This window comes from Balaenoptera physalus, assembly GCF_965194825.1.
Source record: "Balaenoptera physalus genome assembly, chromosome: 5".
NCBI lineage: Eukaryota > Metazoa > Chordata > Mammalia > Artiodactyla > Balaenopteridae > Balaenoptera > Balaenoptera physalus.
The window spans coordinates 58,817,716-58,841,054 of NC_138884.1; the positions used below are offsets into that span (position 1 = coordinate 58,817,716).

General features: G+C 42.9%; 1 protein-coding gene across 1 annotated transcript in view; it reads left to right on the forward strand.

The window, feature by feature from the left end:
• The first annotated feature begins 2,303 nt into the window (after positions 1-2,303).
• LOC309661843 (uncharacterized protein) overlaps positions 2,304-23,339 on the forward strand; it is a 207,795-nt gene continuing 186,759 nt past the window's right edge. The window contains exon 1 of the mRNA XM_082463984.1: positions 2,304-19,326. Coding sequence (XP_082320110.1) covers positions 19,233-19,326 — 94 coding nt within the window. The 5' untranslated portion in view covers positions 2,304-19,232. The remainder of the gene's footprint in view (positions 19,327-23,339) is intronic.

Here is a 23,339-nt window from a genome sequence, read left to right on the forward strand (position 1 = left end):
GAGGGCCGCAGGGCCAAGCCTTAACTTCTTCACCTGTAAAATGGCAGGCATTTTGAGGATTAAATTAAATAATTCACGTGCAGACTTGACAGAGGGCCTTGGAACGTAGCAAGCTGTCGCTGATCCCTAGGGCTGCTCCCGGGACGGTGTGCCTGTGGAGCTTGGGAGGACCCTTCATTTCAGAGCCCTGGGCTTCTGTCCCTGGAAGGTGTTGGGACACCTGGTTGTTTGGAGGTTGGAGCGCAGAGGCAGCCATGTGAATTGACTTGATGCCTCTACTTCCTGGTTCTGGCACTACAATTTCATGCAAGTCGCTTTATCTATTGTGCGACTTCCCCCTCCCTTCCTCAGTCTGGCCTGACTCTTGTGTCTGCCCTATTTCCTGGCTTCCCTCTCTCTGCCATCAAGAAACTGCTGGCCCCTTGCTGAAGGCTCAGGGATCTGGCAACCTAATCTGGGACCCTGTCTGCTTTTGGTTGCTCGTTAGGGGGGAAGAAGAAAGTAGAAAACATAACTGCATCACATTTTGGGAAGGCATGGAAAGTCTAGGGAGGCAGGAAAACAGGAACTAAGTTTGTCAGGGGACTACTCAGGGCATTTGGGTGCTTAGGTGTCAGGGTACTAACCAGAGTCCTTCTTTCTTTCACTTGCTCCCCTCCCTTCTACCTGCCATGGGATAAAGAATAAGACAGACTCTTGTCTTGCAGCAAACTCTAAGAGGGAGAAAGGCATGCACAAATGACCCCAATGGGGAAGGATGAGTATCCTAGAAGAGACTCAGAGGATGTGAGTCAGAGTGGGGAGCAATGCTGATTGGAAGGGTTTCCAAAGGCTTCAAGGAGGAAGTGGCAATGAACTGGGTTCTGAAGGATTTGTAAGATTTAGACATTTGAAATAAAGGAGGAAGGTAACAGCTCAAAAAAGGTACAGAAAGGAAAAAATGATGGTTGTATAAAGGAATGGTCAGATTTCCAAGAGTGTGAAGGGAAAAGGGGGCCAGATTAGGGAGAAGTTTGGAAACTAGGGTGGGGATTTGGGACTTTAGTCCATAGCAGTAGGGAGCAGGGGGTGATCTCATCAGAATTGTTGAATTGTAGGAGAATTAATCCATCAGCATCAGGTAGAATGGATGGGTAAGGGCAAGGGAGAAGGGAGATGGCTTGAAAGTATTGCGATGGTCCGGGAAGAGCTATTGCTATGCGCTCAGTACTGTCAGGGAAATGAAGAGGAGCTAGAGGTGAATGGGGTGCATGCTGTGGAGTTAGAATTAGTAGAAAGTGGTAACTGATTGAATATAGGGCCTAAGCAGAAAAGAGGAATCAAGAATGACTTTTCTGCCTTTTCTCCCCTGAGGTTGTCCAACTCCACTTGTTTCTTAAGGATACTGACGCCTCTTGGATGAACAAATAATCTTATAAGCCTCCCTTTCTGAGGGCTCCAGCCTGTTTCCCTCCTCCATCCCTACTCACCACCTGTTCTGATGATGGTGTGAAAAATCTTTCCCATTTATCATCATAGCCATATACAAAGAGGTATTCTGGTTTTATAGTGGACCAGGGCACTTTTACTATCACTGTCACTTTTACTGTTTGGATTTTGCATCCAAAAAGGATTTCACAATACACTTACACTGTAGGAAAAGAATCAGGTTTTCATCAGTCTTGATGCTGGTACATGGATTATTAGGCTGAACTTTTATTTTTGGTGGGATGGGAAGGGGAGGGAAGAGGTTGCTTGGGGGTACTGCTGACAAAAGTCTTTGTGAGTGTGATGGTTTTTCACTTGTTCACTGTGATGTCTCCCTCAGAACCATAAACAATTAGGCCTCTGGCAGCAGCTGCTTGTCCGAGTTGACCTACCCACCCAGTTTCCATTGGAATGCTCCCATTTTCTCACGCCATCTATCATCCAGGTCTTGTCTGCATCCATTTGGTGATAGACAATAGGCCAACCATCTCTCTTCCTTTGTAGTTTCTTGTCATTGATATTCTAAACATTTTCTTCCTCTCATCCTCTCTCTGTCTCCCTTCTTCCCTCCTTTTCTCCCACAGATATGAAGATGTGTACATGTGTCATTTCAGACTTTTGGTGGGGGGATGCTTAAAACCACAAAGGTGCATTCCTCAGTCCGTGTCACAGCTATGACTCTGTGGTTGGCTCCCGTGTCTTCTTCATTCTGGGATCCAGGCTGAGAAGCTGCTCCAATCTTGGTCTCATAGTGGAGGAAAGAAAAGAAATGATGGGTGGACCCATGCAATGGCTTTCAAGTTCCTGCTCAGAGACGGCACATGTCACTTCAAAAACGTTTCTTACCACTTGTCACCTGGTCCCAGAGACAATGTCACATAGCTTAAGTTTGTGTTTGTCCTTGTAGCAGCACCCGTTTCTGTACATGTCAGCCTTTTCTAGGTTATACTGCAGTGGAAACAACCCCCGTATCTTAGTGGATCGCAACGGCAAAGCTCGAATTCTTGCTACACGCTATGCCAGTTTGCCAACTCTGGGTCAAAGTCAGTTCTTAGCTTGTGACTCTGCGCAAGTGTGTTCTTCATTCAGGCATCTGGGCTGAAGGAATAGCCTTCTCTTGGAATAAAACTCTTTGTGTATAGTGTGGTAGGGCATGGGTTTTTTTTTTCTTTCCTGCCTTCTTTCCTTATGAGATCTCCATCTCGGAACACTGGTCCATACCAGTCTGGGATAGTGGAAAAGGGTATTTGCACAGAAAAGGACCTCTGTTGGCATGATAATGCCTTTAATTTTGCTACGAAAATGAGTGATGTTAGGAGAGCAAGGTTTTTCTTGTGGACATTTCACTTTGAGTCTGGAAGCAGAAAGTTCTTTCCTCTCATCCTCTCTACCTCCAGAAGGACTGAATGTGGGGTGTCTCCTCCTCCTCCCCCCCACCCCGCCCCGATTTTCCCAGAAGTGAGGGGAAGAAGAAGAATTCTAAGGGGAGGGAAGTAGGTTGAAGAGATGGAGGGGACAGTGAGGGCAGAAGACGATGAGCGAGGGAGACCAGAGAGACTGGGTTCTCTGATATCCCCCTCTGATGGACTTAGGACCCAGGGGAATAACTAAAGAGCTCTTTTGCCCAATTTGCATCTGTGTGTGTGTGTGTGTGTGTGTGTGTGTGTGTGTGTGTGTGTGTCTTTATATAATAGTACGGGCTCTGTTTGGAGAAGGTTGTATCTTGCTACCTTAGTTAAGGGCATAGGTACATAACCCTAGTGCATTACACAGGTAAAATAGGGCTTCTTTGGTGGCAGGATGGAAGACCCTACCATCCCCCCACCCAACCACTCTGCAGAATTCTGGGACTCTGAAAAATGTAGACTGACCAGCTGAAGGATAAAGTCATAATCCTTTGGTCCAAGATCACAGAGCCATCAAAAATGACTTCTAGAAAAAAAAAATACTAGGGTTTTTTGTTGTGGTGGCTGGAAAATGAGGTGCAATTATAACACCATCCCTTGAAGAATTCCAGAAGAGGGAGGACATGTGCTAGAAGGCAAGGATTCTCTTCTATATAAGTTATGCTTCGATAAAGATAAGTAATCTACCACGAGAAGATTTTGTAGTTTTGGCCTCATCAAAAGGAACTCTGGCCACTAAAGGGGTCTAATACACTCAGTGTGCTCGGAGAAGCAGCTGTCTGTAGATGTGGTGGGTTTGGAAAAGAACCAGGAAGGGAGCAGTTAGGAAACCGGAAGGAGAGGAGAGAAGCCACTCTTCCCAGGCTGAGGAAGCCTTCATGCCTGGCTTCAGGGAATGAAGCCAGAATTGCTGGCTCGAACTTGTTTTTGTGGACTTGTAGGTAGTGAGGACATGTCCTGTTATTTTGCAAGTGGGTAAATCTGGATCATGATGAACGCTGGACCCAGGGAAAGGGAACCAACATGCAACGGTGTGGACTTGTAATCCTTTACCTCACACTGGCTTGTGACGAGGTGTGTGGTCTGGCAAAAACGGAACCGTGGCAAGGCAGCCCAGAGGGTTGAAGAATTTCTTTTTCTTCCTGCCAGCTGTCAATTCTTGGAAAACAGGGCTTGTTCTTTCCCACTGAGTCTTCTTCAGAGAAACGTTTATTTCGTGTCTGCAGAGGGAAAAAAGAGAACCTTCGTTTCTATCTCTTACTTCCGTGGAGATGTGTTAACTTTCAAGGAGGAGGAGGTGGCATCTTTTTATGAGGATTATGCTGCCAGCTCAGGGACAGCACATAATGAAGGGGATTTGCAGATTTGCTGTTGAATGCTGTGGATATCGATGCATACCGTTCCCAGCTGAGAAAAAGCTAGGGCTGGCTGCTAAAAAGGTCAATGTCAAATTTAAGTGCATCTTTTTATTTTTTAAGATCATTTCCATAGCATTTTATTCACAAACATTGAATGACTTTCCGTTTCTTGGGAAAAATAGTCATTAACATTTTTATTTCTCTCTCATGGGTTATAATTATGTTGTTATAAATATAGACACTTTAAAGAGATCTTGCTGAGGAAAAAAATGGGCATTTTTTCGTGATAATGAGGAGAAAACCGGAGTGACTGTTCCCACTCAGCCATGATTTCAAACAATTGGCTTTGCACTTGAGGTGGGTAGAAGAGTCTACATCCACTTAGTAGGAGTTTTGAGCTATTAAAAAAAGAAAAACTAACGGTAGAGTTAAAAAATTGAAGAAAAGTGTCATAATTCAAATTGGTTATAATTATTTGCATGAAGAAGTTTATGCAGTAGCTTGGACACAAAAACATAGAGCTATTCCTTCAATAAAGTCATAGGGGAATAGTAAACATGCAGGGCAAATCAGAGAGAGCTGGTCTGGGTGAAGGGAGGCTGGACGCTTAGAGCCCATCTTGTTTGTCACCCTTCCTTGACCCTGGGGTGACCACTGGGACAACTTTGTGGGATCCCTGGAGTTCTCAGGATTCCAGTGCAAGCACACTGGGTTGAAAAGCAAGTTTTCTTTGAATCCCAAGCTCGCGGCATTTGGCCGATAGCCTGCAGGTCCTGAGAGGGTGACAAGAGCCATTTTGTATTTGGGCACAGCCAGCGTGAGCTCTCCTGTCCAACATGCAGGGAGTCCCAGGGTTTCAGCACAGACTCAAATTCTGGAGCTGAATGTGGGTGTGGAGTGGGACCCATCCACAGGGGCAGTCCTGGAGTGAAGGGGAATGGAGACGACGTCCTGTGTGAAGGACAGTCCAAGGTCCACAGGAACTGTCCAAAGTATCAAGTCCAGAGGGGGTTGGCAATGAATCAAGGACAGAGTCTGAAACAAAGGTTCTGCGTCTGAAGTCGGTTAAGACCGGGCTAGGGTCTGACAGTGGGGACAGGAGGCAGATTTTAGAATATAGGGAGAAGGCCTTCATGCAGTCCTGTGGTCTTGTAGGGAGGGAGCTGCAAGGGCCCCAGGGGGTCTGGAGGGTGTCCTGGCTGTGGAGCGATGGAGGCGGAGCCTCCTTATCCTATCATCACTAGGGATGTTGAACCCATTGTGAGCCAGCACCCTTGGATGCCTGTCTCATGTGTCTGGCCTGCCTTCTTCTTCCACCTCACTGACTGACGATGGGATCTGATGACAGATGGGCTTCAGAACTTACCCTTGATAAGGATTCAAAATAATCCCCCCACCCTAAAATTTAATGTAATTTAACAACCTTGAATAGATGAGACACGAGTGCTGTCCATTTCTATACCATAGATGTCTGCGTCATTGGGATTTTAGTGTTTTGGCAGTTTTCTTGTATTGTCCTGATGGGGCTGTAAGGCAACACCCACCTCATAGCCTAAAGTCATGTACAGGCAAAGACTCTCCCAAGGCTGAGGGGGAGGGGCACCTGCTGTGAAGCGTGAAAGTGGCACCGTCCACCCCATTGTGTGCATTGGAGGGCCATCACCCAGGACAGCCAGAGAGGGGAGAGATAGTTGAATGGGGAGAAACAGAAGCTTATGAATCTTAATTTTCTTTCTACTTTGGGTTTATGAATCATTTCCGTTCGTTAATGTCTTTATAAAGCAGTCTCCTCCACTGAGGCTCAACATGACAGACTCTGGGGTAGGTGAAAGCATTAGTCTCTGAAATACAACCCCATGCCATGGTGATGAGCTCAAGCTTCTCTTCATGAGTTCTTTATCCTTTCTGCTGCCTGTGGCTTACGTAAAACTATGGAGAGAACCCTAAAAACTGATAAGTCATTTTAACCTAAGACTAGAAATTACTAAATAGAATTTTAAGTTTAAAGGGAAATTGTAAACCTGTTGGCAGTTTAGAGAATGAGGTCTCAAAGCCCGGAGCCTGATATTTCCTGTTTTTCAAGTCTGGGGCCATTTGTAGTGGCTATTTGCGGCTCCTGGGGCTATTTTTCCAGAACCCCCTGGGATACTAGGGGGACAGAGGAGTATCTGAATAAGGAACAGATTCCTTGGACAGGGAACTGGTTAGGAGGTTTGGCTGGCCTTTGACAAGTTGGGGGTCACATTTCTAAGACCCAAGTGCTGTAGCAAGGCTTGAGTAGAGGCCCCAAGTCTCAGGGACCCTCTGGAGTTGATTGACAGAGATCTGTCTAGAAGGAACCAAGCATAATCTAAAATCAGCTAAGTTCCAGGAAACTCAGAAGGGACAGGAGTGTCCAGATAACCCTGATGAAATCTGGATTCCGTTTCTCAGACCATGAAGCTACAGAGAGATTTGGGACAGAATGTCTCAAATTAATGTGCTAAATTGGTGGCAGAGTCAGGTTTAGAGCTCCTGGCTCTTGATTGATTCCTGGTTCAGTAATTTGTTTTATCTCTACAATGCTACCTCTATTTCCACCTGGCTAGTATGTGCCCAAAATTTGCCTTTGTAGGAACCAATCTCCCTTCCCGCCCTCCCTCCTTTCCTTCCCCTCTCCCCTCCTTCCTTCCCTCCTTCCTTTCTTCTACCTTCAAACATTTGGTTCTCATCATGTGTCTGGATCTATGTCATTTTTAGAAAGACAAAAAATGAGTAATACTCAGTTTTGCTATCTTAAAATCTTAACTTAAAAAAATTATCCATTAATAAAGTGGAGAAAGCGTCACCTAAGGACTTATGAGATTAAGGGTCTTTCTAGCCATGCATTCTATGATCATTTACCAAAGGTCATACCCAGGAGTGTAGAATCAAACCTAGAACCAAGCACATATGTTTTTGCCTATGGGATGGTGCTGCTGATAGGTTTGGCCAAGTCTAATTTCAGCCGATTGAAATGTTTTGACAGGAACACTTTCTAGCCATGGGGGTTGTGTGAACTACTCCCTCACGCACTTATCGTCATGGCCCCAGCAAGTAAATGACTGGTAGTGGCAAGGGACAGTTGGTTGTTGGAAGGAGGGAGGTAAGGGTGAGAGGGATGTGGGTAAAGGCCTGGGTAGCCTCAGGTCAGAGGAGACAAGGCTGGACGCGGATGGAGCGTGTCAGGGCAGACACTGAGGACCCAAGGCAGAGCATTCTGGTAAGGGCTTAGTGAGAATTCAGAGAACGAGGAAGAGCGAGTGGGAGCCATAGTCAGGAGCAAAAGCTGATTGACAAGGCAAACCTGGGTCAGAGTCAAGTGTGCAGCAGCCATGGCTGTCCCTGAGCCAGCGCTGCCATGCTGAGGAAAGACTGGCCTCAGGAAAGGTTTGTATTCTCACCTGTGGCTCACTCAGATGCAGGGGCCTGAATCCTCGGGCTGGAAGTCCATGGAGCAAATCAGAGAGCTCATGTAGGCTGCCTCCGAGCTTTCCCGGGCTCTCTGGAGGTTGTCATGGCTACTGACATTACGAAGGAGATGTAGATGGGGGTCCCAGGAAGGGCATCAATCTCATAAAGTTGCTTTTGCCTCCCCTATAACCTGCCTCATGACTGCAAAGAGAAAACTCTTCGTGGGCCTTTCATCAGAGAAGTAATTTCAGCCGACTTACACAAGGTGACAGAAGAGCAAATGCATAGCACGGTGACATGCCTGCAATTTGAGAGCTTTGTTATATATATTAAAAAAAAGATTCTACGGTATCCTCCTTGTATAGTAAACTAAAATGTGTACAGGTGGATGTGGTGATGGAAATAGCCTGTCAGAAGAAAAGGCATTTCTTTGGTTTGTAACCATTATTTGGGAAAAAGAAAGAGACAAGTATGACCCCCAAGTTTCTGGCTAAAGTAATGATGATGCTGTTACTTAGGGAGGAGCAATTAAATCAGTTTGATATTATGGGACTAAGAGAACTAATTGGTGCATTCAGTGATTTTAGAAAATCTCCATCATTTCTTTAGGTGTTGGGTAGACTTGTTTTTAAGTTTGAACTCCTTTCACATCTGTAGGCACCATCTTCTCCATTGACAAGAAATAGCAGCTGTCTGATTCTCTGAGGAGACCTATTGGCTCCCACACAGAATCCGTCATAATGATTATGGATAATGACCCTGCCCTTTAGCTGTGTCCTCGAGTTGTGTGGTCAGACAGACACAATCAGATAAACAAGAAAAGATGTGCCGGGAAGTTGCATGGTTAGATCAGGAAAGGGCAGGGGGAGTTTTCTCTTCCTCTTAGAGTTGACCTACGTGCCTGCCATTTACCTGTTTTCTCTCAGAACCAATTCCTACCCTTCCCTTGCTCTGCTCTATATCACAGTGAATTATATCTCCAGATAGTTTTGGCCAGTGGGAGATGCTAGCAGAAGATCATAGGTCAAGAGGAGGGGAGAAGTCGCTTATTTCTTCTCTTGCGCGGTCCTGAGTGAGGCTCATCTCCCATGAAACAGCCTCCTTCACGATGCCCACCTTCTGTATATGGCAGCCCGCACCCTGGCCCTATCTCTTCCAGTAGCCTGTGCTTCTGGGCTCTGACGATGCCACATCTTTGTACAATTTCTCCTGCCCCAGGGTGATAGTGGAGTCCTGCTGTGGCCTTGCTTTTCCTTCTGTGCTTTTTGGGTTCTTCTATTACCTGTTTAATCAGTCCCCTGAATTCAATTTCCTCTATTTCTAAGATCCAGAGTAGTTTCTGGTTTCTTAAGAGGCACCTGTCTGATGATATATATTTTGTCTGATGGATACTGAGAATGTAGATGTTAGGCCATCAGCTTACAAAGCCCTGCATTTTCTAGCTCTACTCTAGTGCTCTGACTTCCTCACCTGTAACTTTCCTTCTTGCTCTCTCCTTGTCTGAACATTAATCTCCGTTTTGCTTGATGGCAAGTCAAACTCATTCCCTGCTCAGGGCATTTGCATCATTGTCTTCTCTGCCTAGAAAGCTTTGCCCAGATCTACATGAAAGGCCTCATTCCGAAATCAACTAGATGTCTAGCTTCACAGTTTTAACAGGTCTACTCTGAGGCTCTTCTCCATTGGACTGGGTAATCAAGACCTCCCCAGGGACTTCCCTGGTGGCACAGTGGTTAAGAATCCACCTGCCAATGCAGGACACATGGGTTCGAACCCTGGTCTGGGAAGATCCCACATGCCGTGGAGCAACTAAGCCCGTGAGCCACAACTACTGAGCCCGCGTGCCACAACTACTGAAGCCCACGGGTCTAGAGCCCGTGCTCCACAACAAGAGAAGCCACCTCAATAAGAAGCACGGGCACTGCAATGAAGAGTAGCCCCCACTCGCCGCAACTAGAGAAAGCCCCGCGCTCAGCAGCGAAGACCCAAGGCAGCCAAAAATAAATAAATAAAATAAAGTTATTAAAAAAAAAAAAGACTTCCCCAAATTAGCTTTTTTGCACATCCTGTTTCCAAAAGCAACCACACAAGCACGTATTTTGGAGAATCTATTAGATGTATTTAGGGTTCCGTTTAGTTTTATGACTCTTTAATAACATGGGCCTTTGAGGTTTACACACCAGAAGGAGCTGTCAAATTTTATGCATTAACTGTCCTTGCTCAGCAGTTGAGGAGAAAAAAAATCTCTATTTTGTTTTCAGCTTATAATATTTTCTGGATGTATTGTGCGATGTCTTTGTTTTGGTTAAAATGTTTTAGTTGGAGAACAGTAAAAACATCTGAAAAAGCTTTTTAAAAAAAAAAAAAAAAGTAGAGAAAGATGTGATTAGAGGAGACCAGAAAGACTCTTCTGATAGAGCACATTTTGCCCAAGGGGTCTACTGTTAGATTTCCATATATGTGGAATAAGTCATGCTTTTAAAATGCAACTGCTCTTTGGAGAGGTGCTATCAATCCTTCTCCTGCTGGTGGAAATAGTACAATTAACTTTCTTTCTGACTTCTGGGTAGATCAGATTCTGAGGACACCAAGAGTTTAGAGGGAGTGGTAAAGGAAAGTAGGGTTGATTTTTCAGGAAGAGGGGCTTATCCAAAGAAGGCTCACCAGGGCTTGCTGGGGTGTGTTTGCACGTGTGTGTGTGTTTGCATGCCCTTTGAGTGAGCAGGTGCCAAAAAGGGTCGTGGGCAGAAATCAGGGCTTTTCTTTGACTATTTTGCCTAGGTCCATATCTAGAGGATGGTGTCCTCTCTAGAGGACAAGACATTCTGGTCTATGGAGGATGTGTTTTATTGCTTCTTGCCCTCCTCCCATAAACAGAAATTCTACTTTGGAAATCCTTGATTTTGATAAAGAGAAGAACAACTTGGAATGAATGGAATTAGGTTTCTCACCCTGTTTATACATTCCAGTGAACATTTATGTACATTAATACAGTAATTTCCTCAAGTGGTTGAGTGTTAATGAATCATTAATAATACATATGCAAAGTTCATTCCTGAATTTACAGGTGCTGGTGGAAAATAGTCAAGGGCTAACCTAGTTGTCTATGAAAAAACCCCTATTCTCATATATGTGATATGCATAAATAAAGTTATGTGTACTGCCTTCCATCTGGGGAAATCAAGATGCTATGCTATCAGCAAGCCCAGACTAGATGGCTAGTTCAATATCCAGCCTGTTTACTTTGGGGAAGAAACAGCTGTTCATAAAGCACTTTATATTAAACAGGTGCACCATGGCTCTATCTAATGGACGTGAAAAGTAGAGTGGAGATAATCTGTAGACTGCCATTCTGCCATTTCCTCCTGGAAAGAAAATGGGTTTCTAAAGAAAATGCCATTTGCAAACTATTTCTTAGATTTTTACATGTTTAATGGCTGTTTTTTTAAAAATTTATTTTATTTAATTTATTTATTGTTTTTGGCTGCATTGGGTCTTCGTTGCTGCGTGCGGGCTTTCCCCTGTTGCGGTGAGCGGGGGCTACTCTTTGCTGCAGTGAGCGGGGGCTACTCTTTGTTGCAGTGAGCGGGCTTCTCATTGCCGTGGCTTCTCTTGTTGTGGAGCACGGGCTCTAGGCGCGCGGGCTCTAGAGCGCAGGCTCAGTAGTTGCGGCACACGGACTTAGTTGCTCCGCGGCATGTGGGATCCTCCTGGACCAGGGCTCGAACCCGTGTCCCCTGCATTGGCAGGCGGATTCCCAACCACTGCGCCACCAGGGAAGCCCTTAATGGCTGTTTGCTTGATTTTTTGGAACTAGGAGATGATTTACAACTAGCTAGCAATCAAGACTGTGTTTTTATTTTTCTTACCACCTGTATAATAAGTGGATGGAGAGAGAAGAGGCTTATACATTTTTGGTACTTATCCTCCTTGTTGAATTAATGCATTTCATATAATTGTTGATTTTTGATATATTGGAGTTTAGGAGACTCATTTTAGTGATAAAAGTGGGATGACAAATGGCAGTTTAGTCAAAAAACTGACATATACCCTGAAATTTATAACATGAGGTGACAAGCGTGAGGACAAAATGCCAACATGACAAGACTGGTGGAATAAAGCATAGATTGAGCCTGCATCCTTGATATTGTTGAACCACTGTGCTGACCTGGCCTGCATTTATCCAGATTTCATATTGTGGTAGTTAAATGTCTGTTGCTTGAACTCTGCTATTTGAAGTTGTTTCTTGCAGCCAAGAAACAAACGCATTCCTAACTGATCTGATGTCTCAAACCAAATTCCTCCCTTCCCATCTCCTCTCCTATCCTGCTCCTCTTCTTATATCCCCTAAGTTAATGGCATCCACCAATTGCCCAAGTCAGAATCTCAGGCATCTTTCTCAACTTCTTTCTCTATTTACCTACCTCCTTGAATATAGGCACTATTTCTTGTTCATCCTTTTTATCTCCGATCCCTAATACAATGCCTGGTACACAGAAGACACTCAGAATATGTTTGTTGAACTAAATTAAAGTGACTAGATATTTGATTTCATGGATTAGTAGTACACAGCTACCAAGTAAAGTGAAGAGGATAATCTCGGGAGATATTTTATTTAATAGGCTATGGTGAGTTTTGATAAGCCAACCTTGCCTCTTATCATAGAATATTTTTCTACTGACTAAAAGTTTTTGCTCTTTTGATTATGTTTTTCACATAGACAATGTTGGACGAATACTGTCCTATTTTTCTTCTTGGACCCTTGTTTTAAAATTTTCCATGTTGAAATTGCCCTCTCATGACATTTCTGCTCCATAAATCAATACTATTGATTGTTACAGTTAGTGTTGTTCTTCCTATGTTTACCCTGACAGGCATTGTGCATCTTTATAATGGCTTCTGCTAATGTCTGCTCTCTTCTCTTATATTGGTTGATTATATTAATCTTGTTCTCAGGATCTTGGGTAAGTTCTCTGCCTTTCTGTATACAGGGTGAGGATATAATGACAAGTGAAGGGGTTCAAGATCTGGTGGGGAAATGGAGAGAATACCAGACTTGAAGTGGAAAGAAACTCCAGGGTTTGTGTAGCTGCAGCTCCTGTATGTATGATTTTAATCAAGTCAAGAAACCCAATCAATTTTTAAATTTTTATTTTATTCATTTATTTATTTATTTTTAATTTTAAAAAATTGAAGTATAGTTGATTTACAGTGTTGTGTTAGTTTTAGGTGTACAGCAAAGTGATTCAGTTATATATATCTATTCTTTTTCAGATTCTTTTCCCTTATAGGTTATTACAAAATATTGAGTATAGTTCCCTGTGCTATACAGTAGGTCCTTGTTGGTTATCTATTTTATATACAGTAGTGTGTATATGTTAATCCCCAACTCCTGGTTTATCCCTCCCCTCTGGGGATTTATCTATTTCTTTTCCTCTTTGGTAACCATAAGTTTGTTTTCTATGTCTGTGAGTCTATTTCTGTTTTGAAAATAAGTTCATTTGTATCATTTTTTTTTTTAGACTCTACATATAAGCACTATCATATGATATTTGTCTTTCTCTGTCTGTCTTACTTCACTTAGATGTTAATCTCTATGTCCATCCAGGTTGCTGCAAATGGCATTATTTCATTTTTTTTATGGCTAAATTATACTCCATTGTGTATGTATACCACATCTTCTTTATCCATTCATCTACTGATGGACATTTAGGTTGTTTCCATGTCTTGGCTACTGTAAATAGCACTGTAATGAACATTGGGGTGCGTGTATCTTTTTGGGTTACAGTTTTCCCCAGATACATGCCCAGGAGTAGGATTGCTGGATCATATGGTAATGTATGTATTTTTCATGTATTTTTAGTTTTTTAAGGAACCTCCATACTCTTCTCCATAGTGGCTGCACCAATTTATATTCCCACAAACAGTGTAGGAGAAACCCAATCAAATTTGTTTTCTTACATTTACAACATTTCTTACATTTACAACAGGAAGCAGAGTTACACCTCTCCTGTCCATCTCACAAAACTGTTGTGAGAATCAAGAGTCCTTCAAGTGTAAGGCTTATGTCACGTGTCTATTCCAGGGTGCGGTGACTTGCACTTGAACCACAAAGACTGAGCAAGATTATTATAGAAGGGGAGAAGATGGATCCCCAGTGGGAGGAAGTTTGGGCAAACAATAAATAAATTTCCCAAAGAGCTAGCTTATAGTACCCAGGCATACTATGAGATCTCTTGTGCTTGAGAAAAGTTGCCAATTTACTCTTTTCTATATGATGTAGGAAAAGTTACTAAAAGAAGGGATGGGAGAATAAATTGTTTTCAGAGATATAAAACCCCTTGATAAGCTCCAAGTCCTGTTTAGCTTTTCCTGGGATGGCCACACTTAGCTCCTAACGTCAGAATCCAAGGAGGGCTCTAAACTGGACCTCAGGTAGAGTAATTAGAACTGAAGTGGGACCCTTGTCCAAACTTCTCATGTTACAATAAAGAAACTGAGATTCAGTGAAGGGAAATGACTTGCTTTAGATCATAGGGCTAATCAGTGTATGAGCAGGACCTAGAACCCAGGTCTTTTAGCTGCTGTACTGAGAGATCCAACGATGTTACAATCATTTGTGATGTATTTCCAAATAATTCATTACTAGTTAGAGTTCAAGCACCAAGAATTTTTGAAAGACTTACTTTTTAATTTTTTCAAGGTTATCCCTACAGTCATGCTTATATCCCTTATTTACAATCAATCAATTTGTGAAGAGGAGAGAAAGTGGTGGGGATTACATTCCACCTTGGATACATCCATGAGAGTGTTTCGCCTATGGGAGCATCAGTTGCATCCCAACAGAAAAAGTTTAAATACTACAATGCCAGATCATATGATGCTCAAGAGAGCCTCTGAGCTCCACCTTTTTGTGATTTCTTTTTCCTTTAAAGGGAAAAATATGACTCAGTTTTCCCTGGACACAGTGTTGAATGGAAGAGGATGCTATGCGCCTGAACACCCGCTACTCAAGAGGCATCAGCTAATTTTTATTCTCCCTTTTTTCATCTGGAGCCTCAGATCTCATTGGATATTTTTGCTACAAACTTTTGCATACTTGTTTATTAATTTCATTCATACTTTCATTTCTTAGCAAATATTTAGAGAGCCTAAATGTGTCTGACACCATAAAATATAGATTACCGAATAAAGAGATAATTTGCTGGTGTTTATACTTCTATAATTTTAGGTTCCAAAACTGAGTAAAAATGATGATTTTTTAAAAAAAGTACTGGAACAGTATTAAGACTCTAGTGTGCTATTTTCGTGATTATCCTTCTTTGGCAAACTCTGCTGTAGGACACATTAGAACACATAGTGAAATAGAGTACATTTAAGTGGACATTTACTAACTATTGATAATGATGATGATGATGATGATGTCGGTGATCACAGTGAAAAGGATAACATAATGATGGCACCTTGCAATTTGTGGTAAACAATGACAATTACATAGCAACTTCTGTTTTTGTTGTCTTCCAGACAAGTGCCTGAAAACATTAATTAACTGGAGAGATTGCTACAAAGTCTCTTGGTAACAGGCAGCCTTTAATCCAGGCAAATAGTAGAATCAGTATTAGCTGGATGTCTGGAATAAACCATAAATTGTAGGAATCACAGTGTTTCATGGTAATTATCAATCTCCAAAGAGGGACCTCTTGGGAGATAAATATCTTTGGGGGATTTCAGGGTGAGGTCAATGTGGTAATGAGAACTGGACAGGGTCATTATGGACTCTAGTGTTTGATTCAACAGCCATTAAGCAGTATCTTTGATGAATCATCATGGCATTGGATCCCAGTGGTCCCATGGCAGTTGCTGTTGTTAGCTACTCTGAGGTCATGGGTAATTGGTAACAGGACTGAGTCAAGTGCAAAGGAAGAGTAGCTGCTCTAATTGCATTACCGAAGAACCTGGATCTGTTGCAAAATCTGGGTCTTGTCTGTTCCCATCTCATATAATTATTTGTTGGAGGGATAGATGAACGCTTGCTTCTCAGATCACTAGGGTAATAGAATCCTTTGCCAGCCTAACAGACTCAGATTTTGTACACAAGTCTATAAAATCTTATATAATGTGTCCTGACATGGCATTTTGGCTAACACATTTTCTTTATACTTTAAATTATTTCACAGAGGGGGGGCTACTTTAAATCTTATGTCAAGCAAAACAAGGGCACTTGATATGAATCTGTCCTCCCAAGTCTTGGGCAAGAACTCATCTTCCTCAAATTTGGGCCTTTGGAGTATTTATTTCAAATTAAGACTCGAATAAAGAAGTGAAATATTATCAATATTATTTTGTTGCTTGCCGTATCTGCCTTCTGCAGGGGCAGCCAGGGCTAATGAAAGTGAGGGGTGGAGATGGAAAAAGCAGGAAATGCTCAACTTCGTTGGGCGTCAGAGGAGACACGGGTTGAAGTCTGTGTTGACACAGCGTCAACTCACTGGCCTGGGAAGACAATGTAAAGGGGTCCAGGCATCTAATCAGTAGGGAAGGGAAGAATGACTAGACATAAATTATAACACGATATGTTTTTTTCCCAGAAAAAAATTATTTTACAGTTATGCCATGTGTTACCACAGCTCAGATGCCCACCCCTCACCCGATCAGCTCCAACAGCTGCCTGGAGAAGGCAGTGAATCTTCATAACCACCATTTCAGGCAGGGAGTTTTTACCCCTTTTCAGAGATGAAAATAATAGCTAAGAGACTTTACAAGTGGCTTGCATGAGTGATGATGTCATTTAATCCTCCAAACACACCTGTGACGCCAGTTGCGTAACTAAGTTCATTTTACACATGAGGAAACTGAGGCTTAGAGATGTGATATCAATTGCCCAAGGTTTCAGAGGCACCCCAATCAGTCTTCCCTGAAAGCCCGTCATGCTGATCCTTTGTTGATTCAGATGGAGAAACGAGGCTCAGAGAGGTTCAGTGAATCACTCAAGATCACACAGTACGTAGCAGAATTAGGATCAAATTTAGGGCAAATATTTCTAAGTTTAATGCAGTGGTGTTCTAGTTTTCTCATCCTTACAAACTTGAAGGACGTGACTTAGCAAGGTGGTATCAGTGGTGGCATCCTCATCATTTGAAACAGCCCCCTGAGTCTCATATCTTTTTCAACCCATATTCCCTAGAAAACAGAAAATTAGGCAAAGCTTTAGAGGCTAGAGTTTTACTGGGACGTGTAATTGAAGAATACGAAGAGGGAAAAGGGATGTGAGGCACAGAGGGAGGGGAGGCAGATATAAGGTGGCGATTATGGGTTTGGCCACGGCTTCATGAGAAAACACAGCTGGGTACTCACTTACGTGGCATGCTTCCAGCCAAACCATAGAGGACCACAGCACCTCAGAGAAAGGAGGGGAGAAGAATTCTTCTGACAGCTCTTTCCCATTTTCCGTCTCTTACTGTTTACTCTTTGCCCCACGAGGCATGAACTAACTCCCGCACAGTTCTGGGTTTGCTCCCTGGCTTCTTTGGGTAGCTGCTGGAGAAGTTAGAGCTTTTGTGGGTCTGGTTGGGTTAGATCCAGGGACCTGAGCTGTTGCTTCTATCAGAGTCTGGCTTTCACCCGGAGAGAGGCCAAGACAGCCAACAAAGCTGGACGGTGAAGTGGTCAGGGGCCCAGGAGGCAGATGAGGCTGAACAGATCCGGGGAGACACACAGCTGTGTGTAAGACACTGTCAGACCGTCCTCTGTGCTCTGGCTCTCATGCCATAGCAGTGAACCTTCTCACAAGACCATTTGCCCCTCATTTTGTCCCTGACATGCTCTCATTTTGTCCCTGAGAGGGGAGGTACAAACTCAGTTGGTCACAGAATCCACGTCACTTGCAATCTCCTAAAAACACTAAAAGCGGGTTAGTGAACTAAGCTACCAACTGTAGCTGATCCCAAGGACATAATTGATACCCATCACCAGCCTCTTTAACCACCCATTTTAGATTTCCTTCTTCTTAGGCAAACACATTGGCTGGTCTTGGTTGCTAGTCTGGTAGGAGTTCCAGCCCTTTCTCCCTAAGTGGTCTGAGTGCTTAGTCGCTTTGTCTTTGTGGTCTGTCGGAGTTACCGTAACTGTCTGTGAATAGCTATTACTGAGCAATGTGAGTATTAAGAAATGACCTGCTGAATCCCCTGGGTTCAACAAATAATCCTTTCATCTTATTGTGTAGTAGCACCCTGAATGCCTCGTGGTAATCACTGTTGATTACGTCAGCAGCAAGTACCTTTTTCTCTGCCTGCTGGTTCATCATCATGAGGAGCCCAAAGTGGCCAGGTGCTAATAATCACAGCTTCCAAGTCAATGGACTCCTTCTCGCGTCACTTGGTGGAAGTGTTCGCCACCTCCCCCCACTCCCCACCCCAAAGAGAAATAGAAACTCTAACTTCACAGAGCTTGACTTTTTAGGACAAGAAATAAAAATTCTTCTAGGGAGAGTAAGAGAGGGAGGAGCAACTCCTGCCACCACCTCTTGGTTCCTAGATCCATGGGGTTGAGATGTCGGAGACAGAGCACCATATATTATATGCCATTTGATCCTGTGCATATAGTTAACCCTGGAGAACAGTGCCCCAACTGTGTATCCCAAGCAGGCTCTTTATCTGAGTCTTCCAGAGGCTCTGCCATTGTTCTTTCAGGTCCTCTGCTTCCGGTCATGGGGGACATAGTAGGACTAGTGAATCCTGTGGTCATGTGCCCATTGTCACACCTCCTTTACCTTAAAATGGACCCCTTTGTCTGAGGTGTTATAGTATGGAATACCATGTTGGTGGGTTAGGAATCCTGTAAACCTCCAGATGCTGGAGCTGACAGAGGCAATGCAGGCAGGGAACATGATCTGGAGTAAATATTGATTCTGATAGAGATAAAGCACTGTCCCTTTAAGGTGGAAGGTGTCTAATGATGAATGGTGCCATATTGAGGGCTCAGCATTGGTCTCCGCATCTGGGGGTTGAGTACTCAGCAGTGGCAGTAGCTGGATTCGTCTTGGTGGGAGGGAACCTATGTTTTTGAGGCCATGCAGAGCTGCCATCCCTGCCACCACAGACACTTGGTTCATTCACTCGGTTCATATTGAGGTGTCCTTCAGAGCTTGGCTGACACCCATAGGATGCGTCATCTTGTCCGTCGCTCTCTGAGCTCCTCCTCTGCAGTAGATAATTTCTGGTGAACAATCCCAGGAGACACAAACATTCATTTCTGTGCCCACTCTCATCCATCCATCCATAGCCCTTCTCACCAGACCTCACCGTAACTGATCTTTCAGACCTGCTGCCATCAAGGCCCTGAACAATTAGCTAAACCATTTGTTAATGTCCAAGTCCCTGTTTACATCCATACCTCAGGCCAACTCTCCAACCAACTATAGTTCTTGGAAATCTGCCCACTGGAGGATTTGCCCTCACCAGCGTTTTCTGAGGCGTCCCCAAGTGAAGCTGTAATGTGGCAGCAGAACATTTCCAACTAACACCATCATATCATGCTGACTCCCCTGTGAACTAAGTCTTTCCTTCCTCTGATGTTTGTTCACAGAGAGCTTCTCAAGAAACCGTGCATGCGGAGAGGGAGAGGCATCGGTCCAACAGCAGTAGGAATCTGGGTCTCCTGTTCACGTGAGTTACACCTTCTGGACCTGCCTAAGCCTGGTCTCCAAGTAGCACAGACACTGTGACATTGCCCAGCTTGTCATGGGCAGCTCAGGTTGTTTCGTCCCATGTGGATGCTCAGCCTCTAGCCAGTAGAATGTCAAGAGATGTATTTCAGACTGAGAGCAGTTCTCTGCCATAGGTCATAGGTTTGCTCCAGGGCTGTAGGGATCTGTGCTGTATTGCCTGGAAATGTAATCCTGCTTTCTCTCATCCCTCTTTGGATTATCTTAATTGTGCTTATAACTGGTTTGCTCCTCTGAACATAATGTCATCGTTGTATATGACATTACTATAAATTATTGGAAAAGTCTAAGACCCTTTACTGGTGACCATTTATAGAGTATTGGTACTTTGTTTTAGAACTATTTTGTCATCCATCAAATAAATTAGCATATGCATTTCATTTGGAGGGAACGACTGTTTGCATGTCAATACAAACAGTAAAGGGGAGAGAGGACTGGGAAAGAAAGAAGGTGAAAGAGACGTTTTGCAGTTTATCAAGGTATGATAACTCTCCTTATGCTCTTAATCTTGGAAGGGTGGGGTGGTAGAGAACATTACTGGGGGAAAGTTTTATTTTAGCAGATCCAGGTGATATGCAGGCAGATCTTTACTGCAGGCTGAAGTCAGTGGTCATCCATCCAAGTTGAGTCCCTCCTTGGGGTGGGAAAGTGTGAGTGGTTCAGTTACTTCATTCAGCTCATTCCACCATCCTGAATGGGGGTGGTGCTCCTTCACTAGATACTGTGTGGTCCCTAATGCTGCCACCTCCTCCAATCTAGTCCAGGAGCAAGCATCTCCCCTATGGGTTCCTTCTCTTCACCTTGATCCACCTTGTCTCCCCAAAGACCTCTTCCCATGACCACAGCTCTAAACCTCAATCCCTACTCTATTTTTGGCCCTGAGTATCAGTCATTCAGCTGCATTTGATTTTCCCCAGGATGAAACTGGAATATAAAAGGATGAATGGAAATGTCACTCATTGGTCTAGCCTCAGGATCAAGTATCTATACTATCTTTGGATCTTTCATAATTTCGGTTTTTTTTTTTTTAAATTTATTTATATTTATTTTTGGCTGTGTTGGGTCTTCGTTTCTGTGCGAGGGCTTTCTCTAGTTGTGGCAAGCGGGGGCCACTCTTCACTGCGGTGCGCGGGCCTCTCACTATCGCGGCCTCTCCTGTTGCGGAGCACAGGCTCCAGACGCGCAGGCTCAGTAATTGTGGCTCACGGGCCCAGTTGCTCCGCGGCATGTGGGATCTTCCCAGACCAGGGCTCAAACCCGTGTCCTCTGCATTGGCAGGCAGATTCTCAACCACTGCGCCACCAGGGAAGCCCCATAATTTCGGTTTTTTTCCTGGGTGTTTTTATGGAGATCATGTGATGATTAAATTGATGAGCTCTGGAACGAGATTGCCTGGGTCCAAATCCCAGCTCTGCCAATTAGCTGTGTGACCTGGGGCAAGGCTTTAACCTCTGTTCCTCAGTTTTCTCTTCTATAAAATGAGGAAAATAAATACATCCATAATGTAGGATTTTGTGAGGATTAATAAATTAATGTGTGTAAATTACTTAGAAGAGTGTCTGGCATGTCTTAAGTGACTTAAAAGTGTTTGCTATCATGTCATCTTTTCCTCTTCTTCTTCTGCTAAAAGTCGATATGTTTCTTCTTTTTTCCAGTTGTATTTCAAAAGATCCTCTTCTACTATCCCACATAATATGGAACCAGGCCTTAGAAAGAGGGTGGATATATACCATGCCAAATTTGGGAGTGGAGGAGAGAAAACAAATCCTATTACTAGAAAAAACATTGGCAAGTCAATATGTAAAGTAATAGGGAAGACTATAACACTTTGTTAGGCCCTGGAAAGTGTAGACATTAATTTGCTTAAAAGCACTAATGAATCTAGATAGTCAAGGGTGGAATTATAAATGATTTATTCTGGTAAGCTTGATCATGAATGTATTAATCATTTGAATAATGATTTATACATTTGGAGAAAGAGAGACTGGGAGCCAGAACACTGTTAGATTCTTTTCCAATTTTCATTATTATTTATTGTTTCTACTGTCAAGTAGAGGAAAAAAAAGTCAAGTTACTCTTTTACTTTTGAAGGTGATGTGATTGGTATATTGCAAAGTTGGGTTTAGTACATTGTGAAGATGTTCATGACAAGTTAAAAAAATCAGGAGATAAAATTTCCTTTTACTTTACGCATTTAAAACGAAACTAGAATTTTATTTTTTAGTTTTATTCAGAGAGGAATTAAAATTCAAGAATAAGTTCAGCATGTTGCCATAGATGGAAAAGACTGAGGATCAATGAGCTGAATTTGATGGTTTGTTATTACATGTGTTCAGACGTTCTCCCACAAACACACAATTACTAAGAACAAAAGAATTAATTTCTTTCTAAAAGGCTTCTTTTCAAATAAAGTTTTGAATTTCAAAAGGAAAGAAAAAAACAAAGCCATTTCATATAGTCTTGGCATTTAATAACTACTTAAATATTTGTTTGATACTTAGATTTAAGTTAAGATATATTAACTTAATGTTGTAGATTGTTTATATAAATGACTGCAATTCTTCTTCTTCCCGGGAAGCATGCCGTTTTGCAAAGTGACTCTCGATTCTCTCATCAGGAAGTGAAGTCTATGTCCCCACTCTTTGAATATGAACTGGTCTTGCGATTTGTTCCAATAAAATACACTGGACATGATGCTGTTCCAACTCCAAGCCTAGACATTAAGAAGACTTCAGTCTCTTTGGAAACCTCTAACCACCATGTGAAAAGCTAAGCTAGCCTGGTGGGCAATAAGAGGCTTACTAAATGCCACATGACCCATGGCCATGGTGACAGGTAGTCAGTCACCGAATATATCAATGGGACCATCCTGGATCAGGCAACCTGCAGAAGCAAAATTACCTAAATTTGACTGCAGCTGTTTGCAGCTGCAAGAGCAAGTCTGGCCAATATCAGATGAACCACCCTACTGAGCTCAGGCTAAATTGTCTACCTGTAGAATAGTGTGTTAAGTAAAGGTAGTTGGTATCAGGTTTGGAGCAAGAGCTAAGATTCACTGAGCACTTACTATGTGCCAGGCACCTTTCTAAGTGCTTTACAGTTATTGGCTCACTTTATCCTCATAACAACCCTGCGATGGGGTTCAGAAGAAGGAAGTAGCCTGAGGCTACTTAGATTGGTGTGATTCATCTATAAGCCAAGGAATACCAAAGGTTGCCAGTAAACCAACAGAAGCTAGAAGAGAGGCATAGAACAGATTCTTCCTCATAGCTCTCAGAAGGAGTAATCTTGTCGATACCTTGATCTTGGACTTCTAGGTTCCAGCACTGAGAATAAGTTTTTGCTGCTTAAGCCACCCAGCCTGTGATACTTCATTATTATACCATAGAAAAATAATACAACTGTGTTGATACGCTCCATTTCTTTGGCTGTTTCACTGTGAAACAGAATTCCTCAATCTGCTCTCAGAGCTCATTAATTTGTTCTACAGCAATGTCCATTCAGTTTGTTATTTGGCCATTTACATTTTCAAGACTGATTACAGTTCATTTTCATAACAGCCTGTTCTTATTTCATGGATACAACAAACAATTTTTTTCAAAGTTCTTTTCCTTTGAGATGTATTAGATAGGATGGTATTCAGTTTTAAGTAACAGAAACCACAATAAACTGTAACTTGAACAAGTAATAGGTGTATTTTTCTCATGAATTAAAAAGTCCGTAAATGAGCATCTAGGGCTGTCATCTGGGGATTAGGCTCCTTCCATCTTTTTAGCCTACAATTCTGAGTATGTGGACTTCATTCTCATGGATGTAAGGTGGCTCTTGCACTTCACAGCATTGGGTATGCATTTCAGGCCAGAATAGAAAAGATAGAATACAAAGGAAGGTTTGGTGTCTATATTAGAATAAAAAACATCAGGACAAAATTCCCAAATTATAGTGACTTAAAGA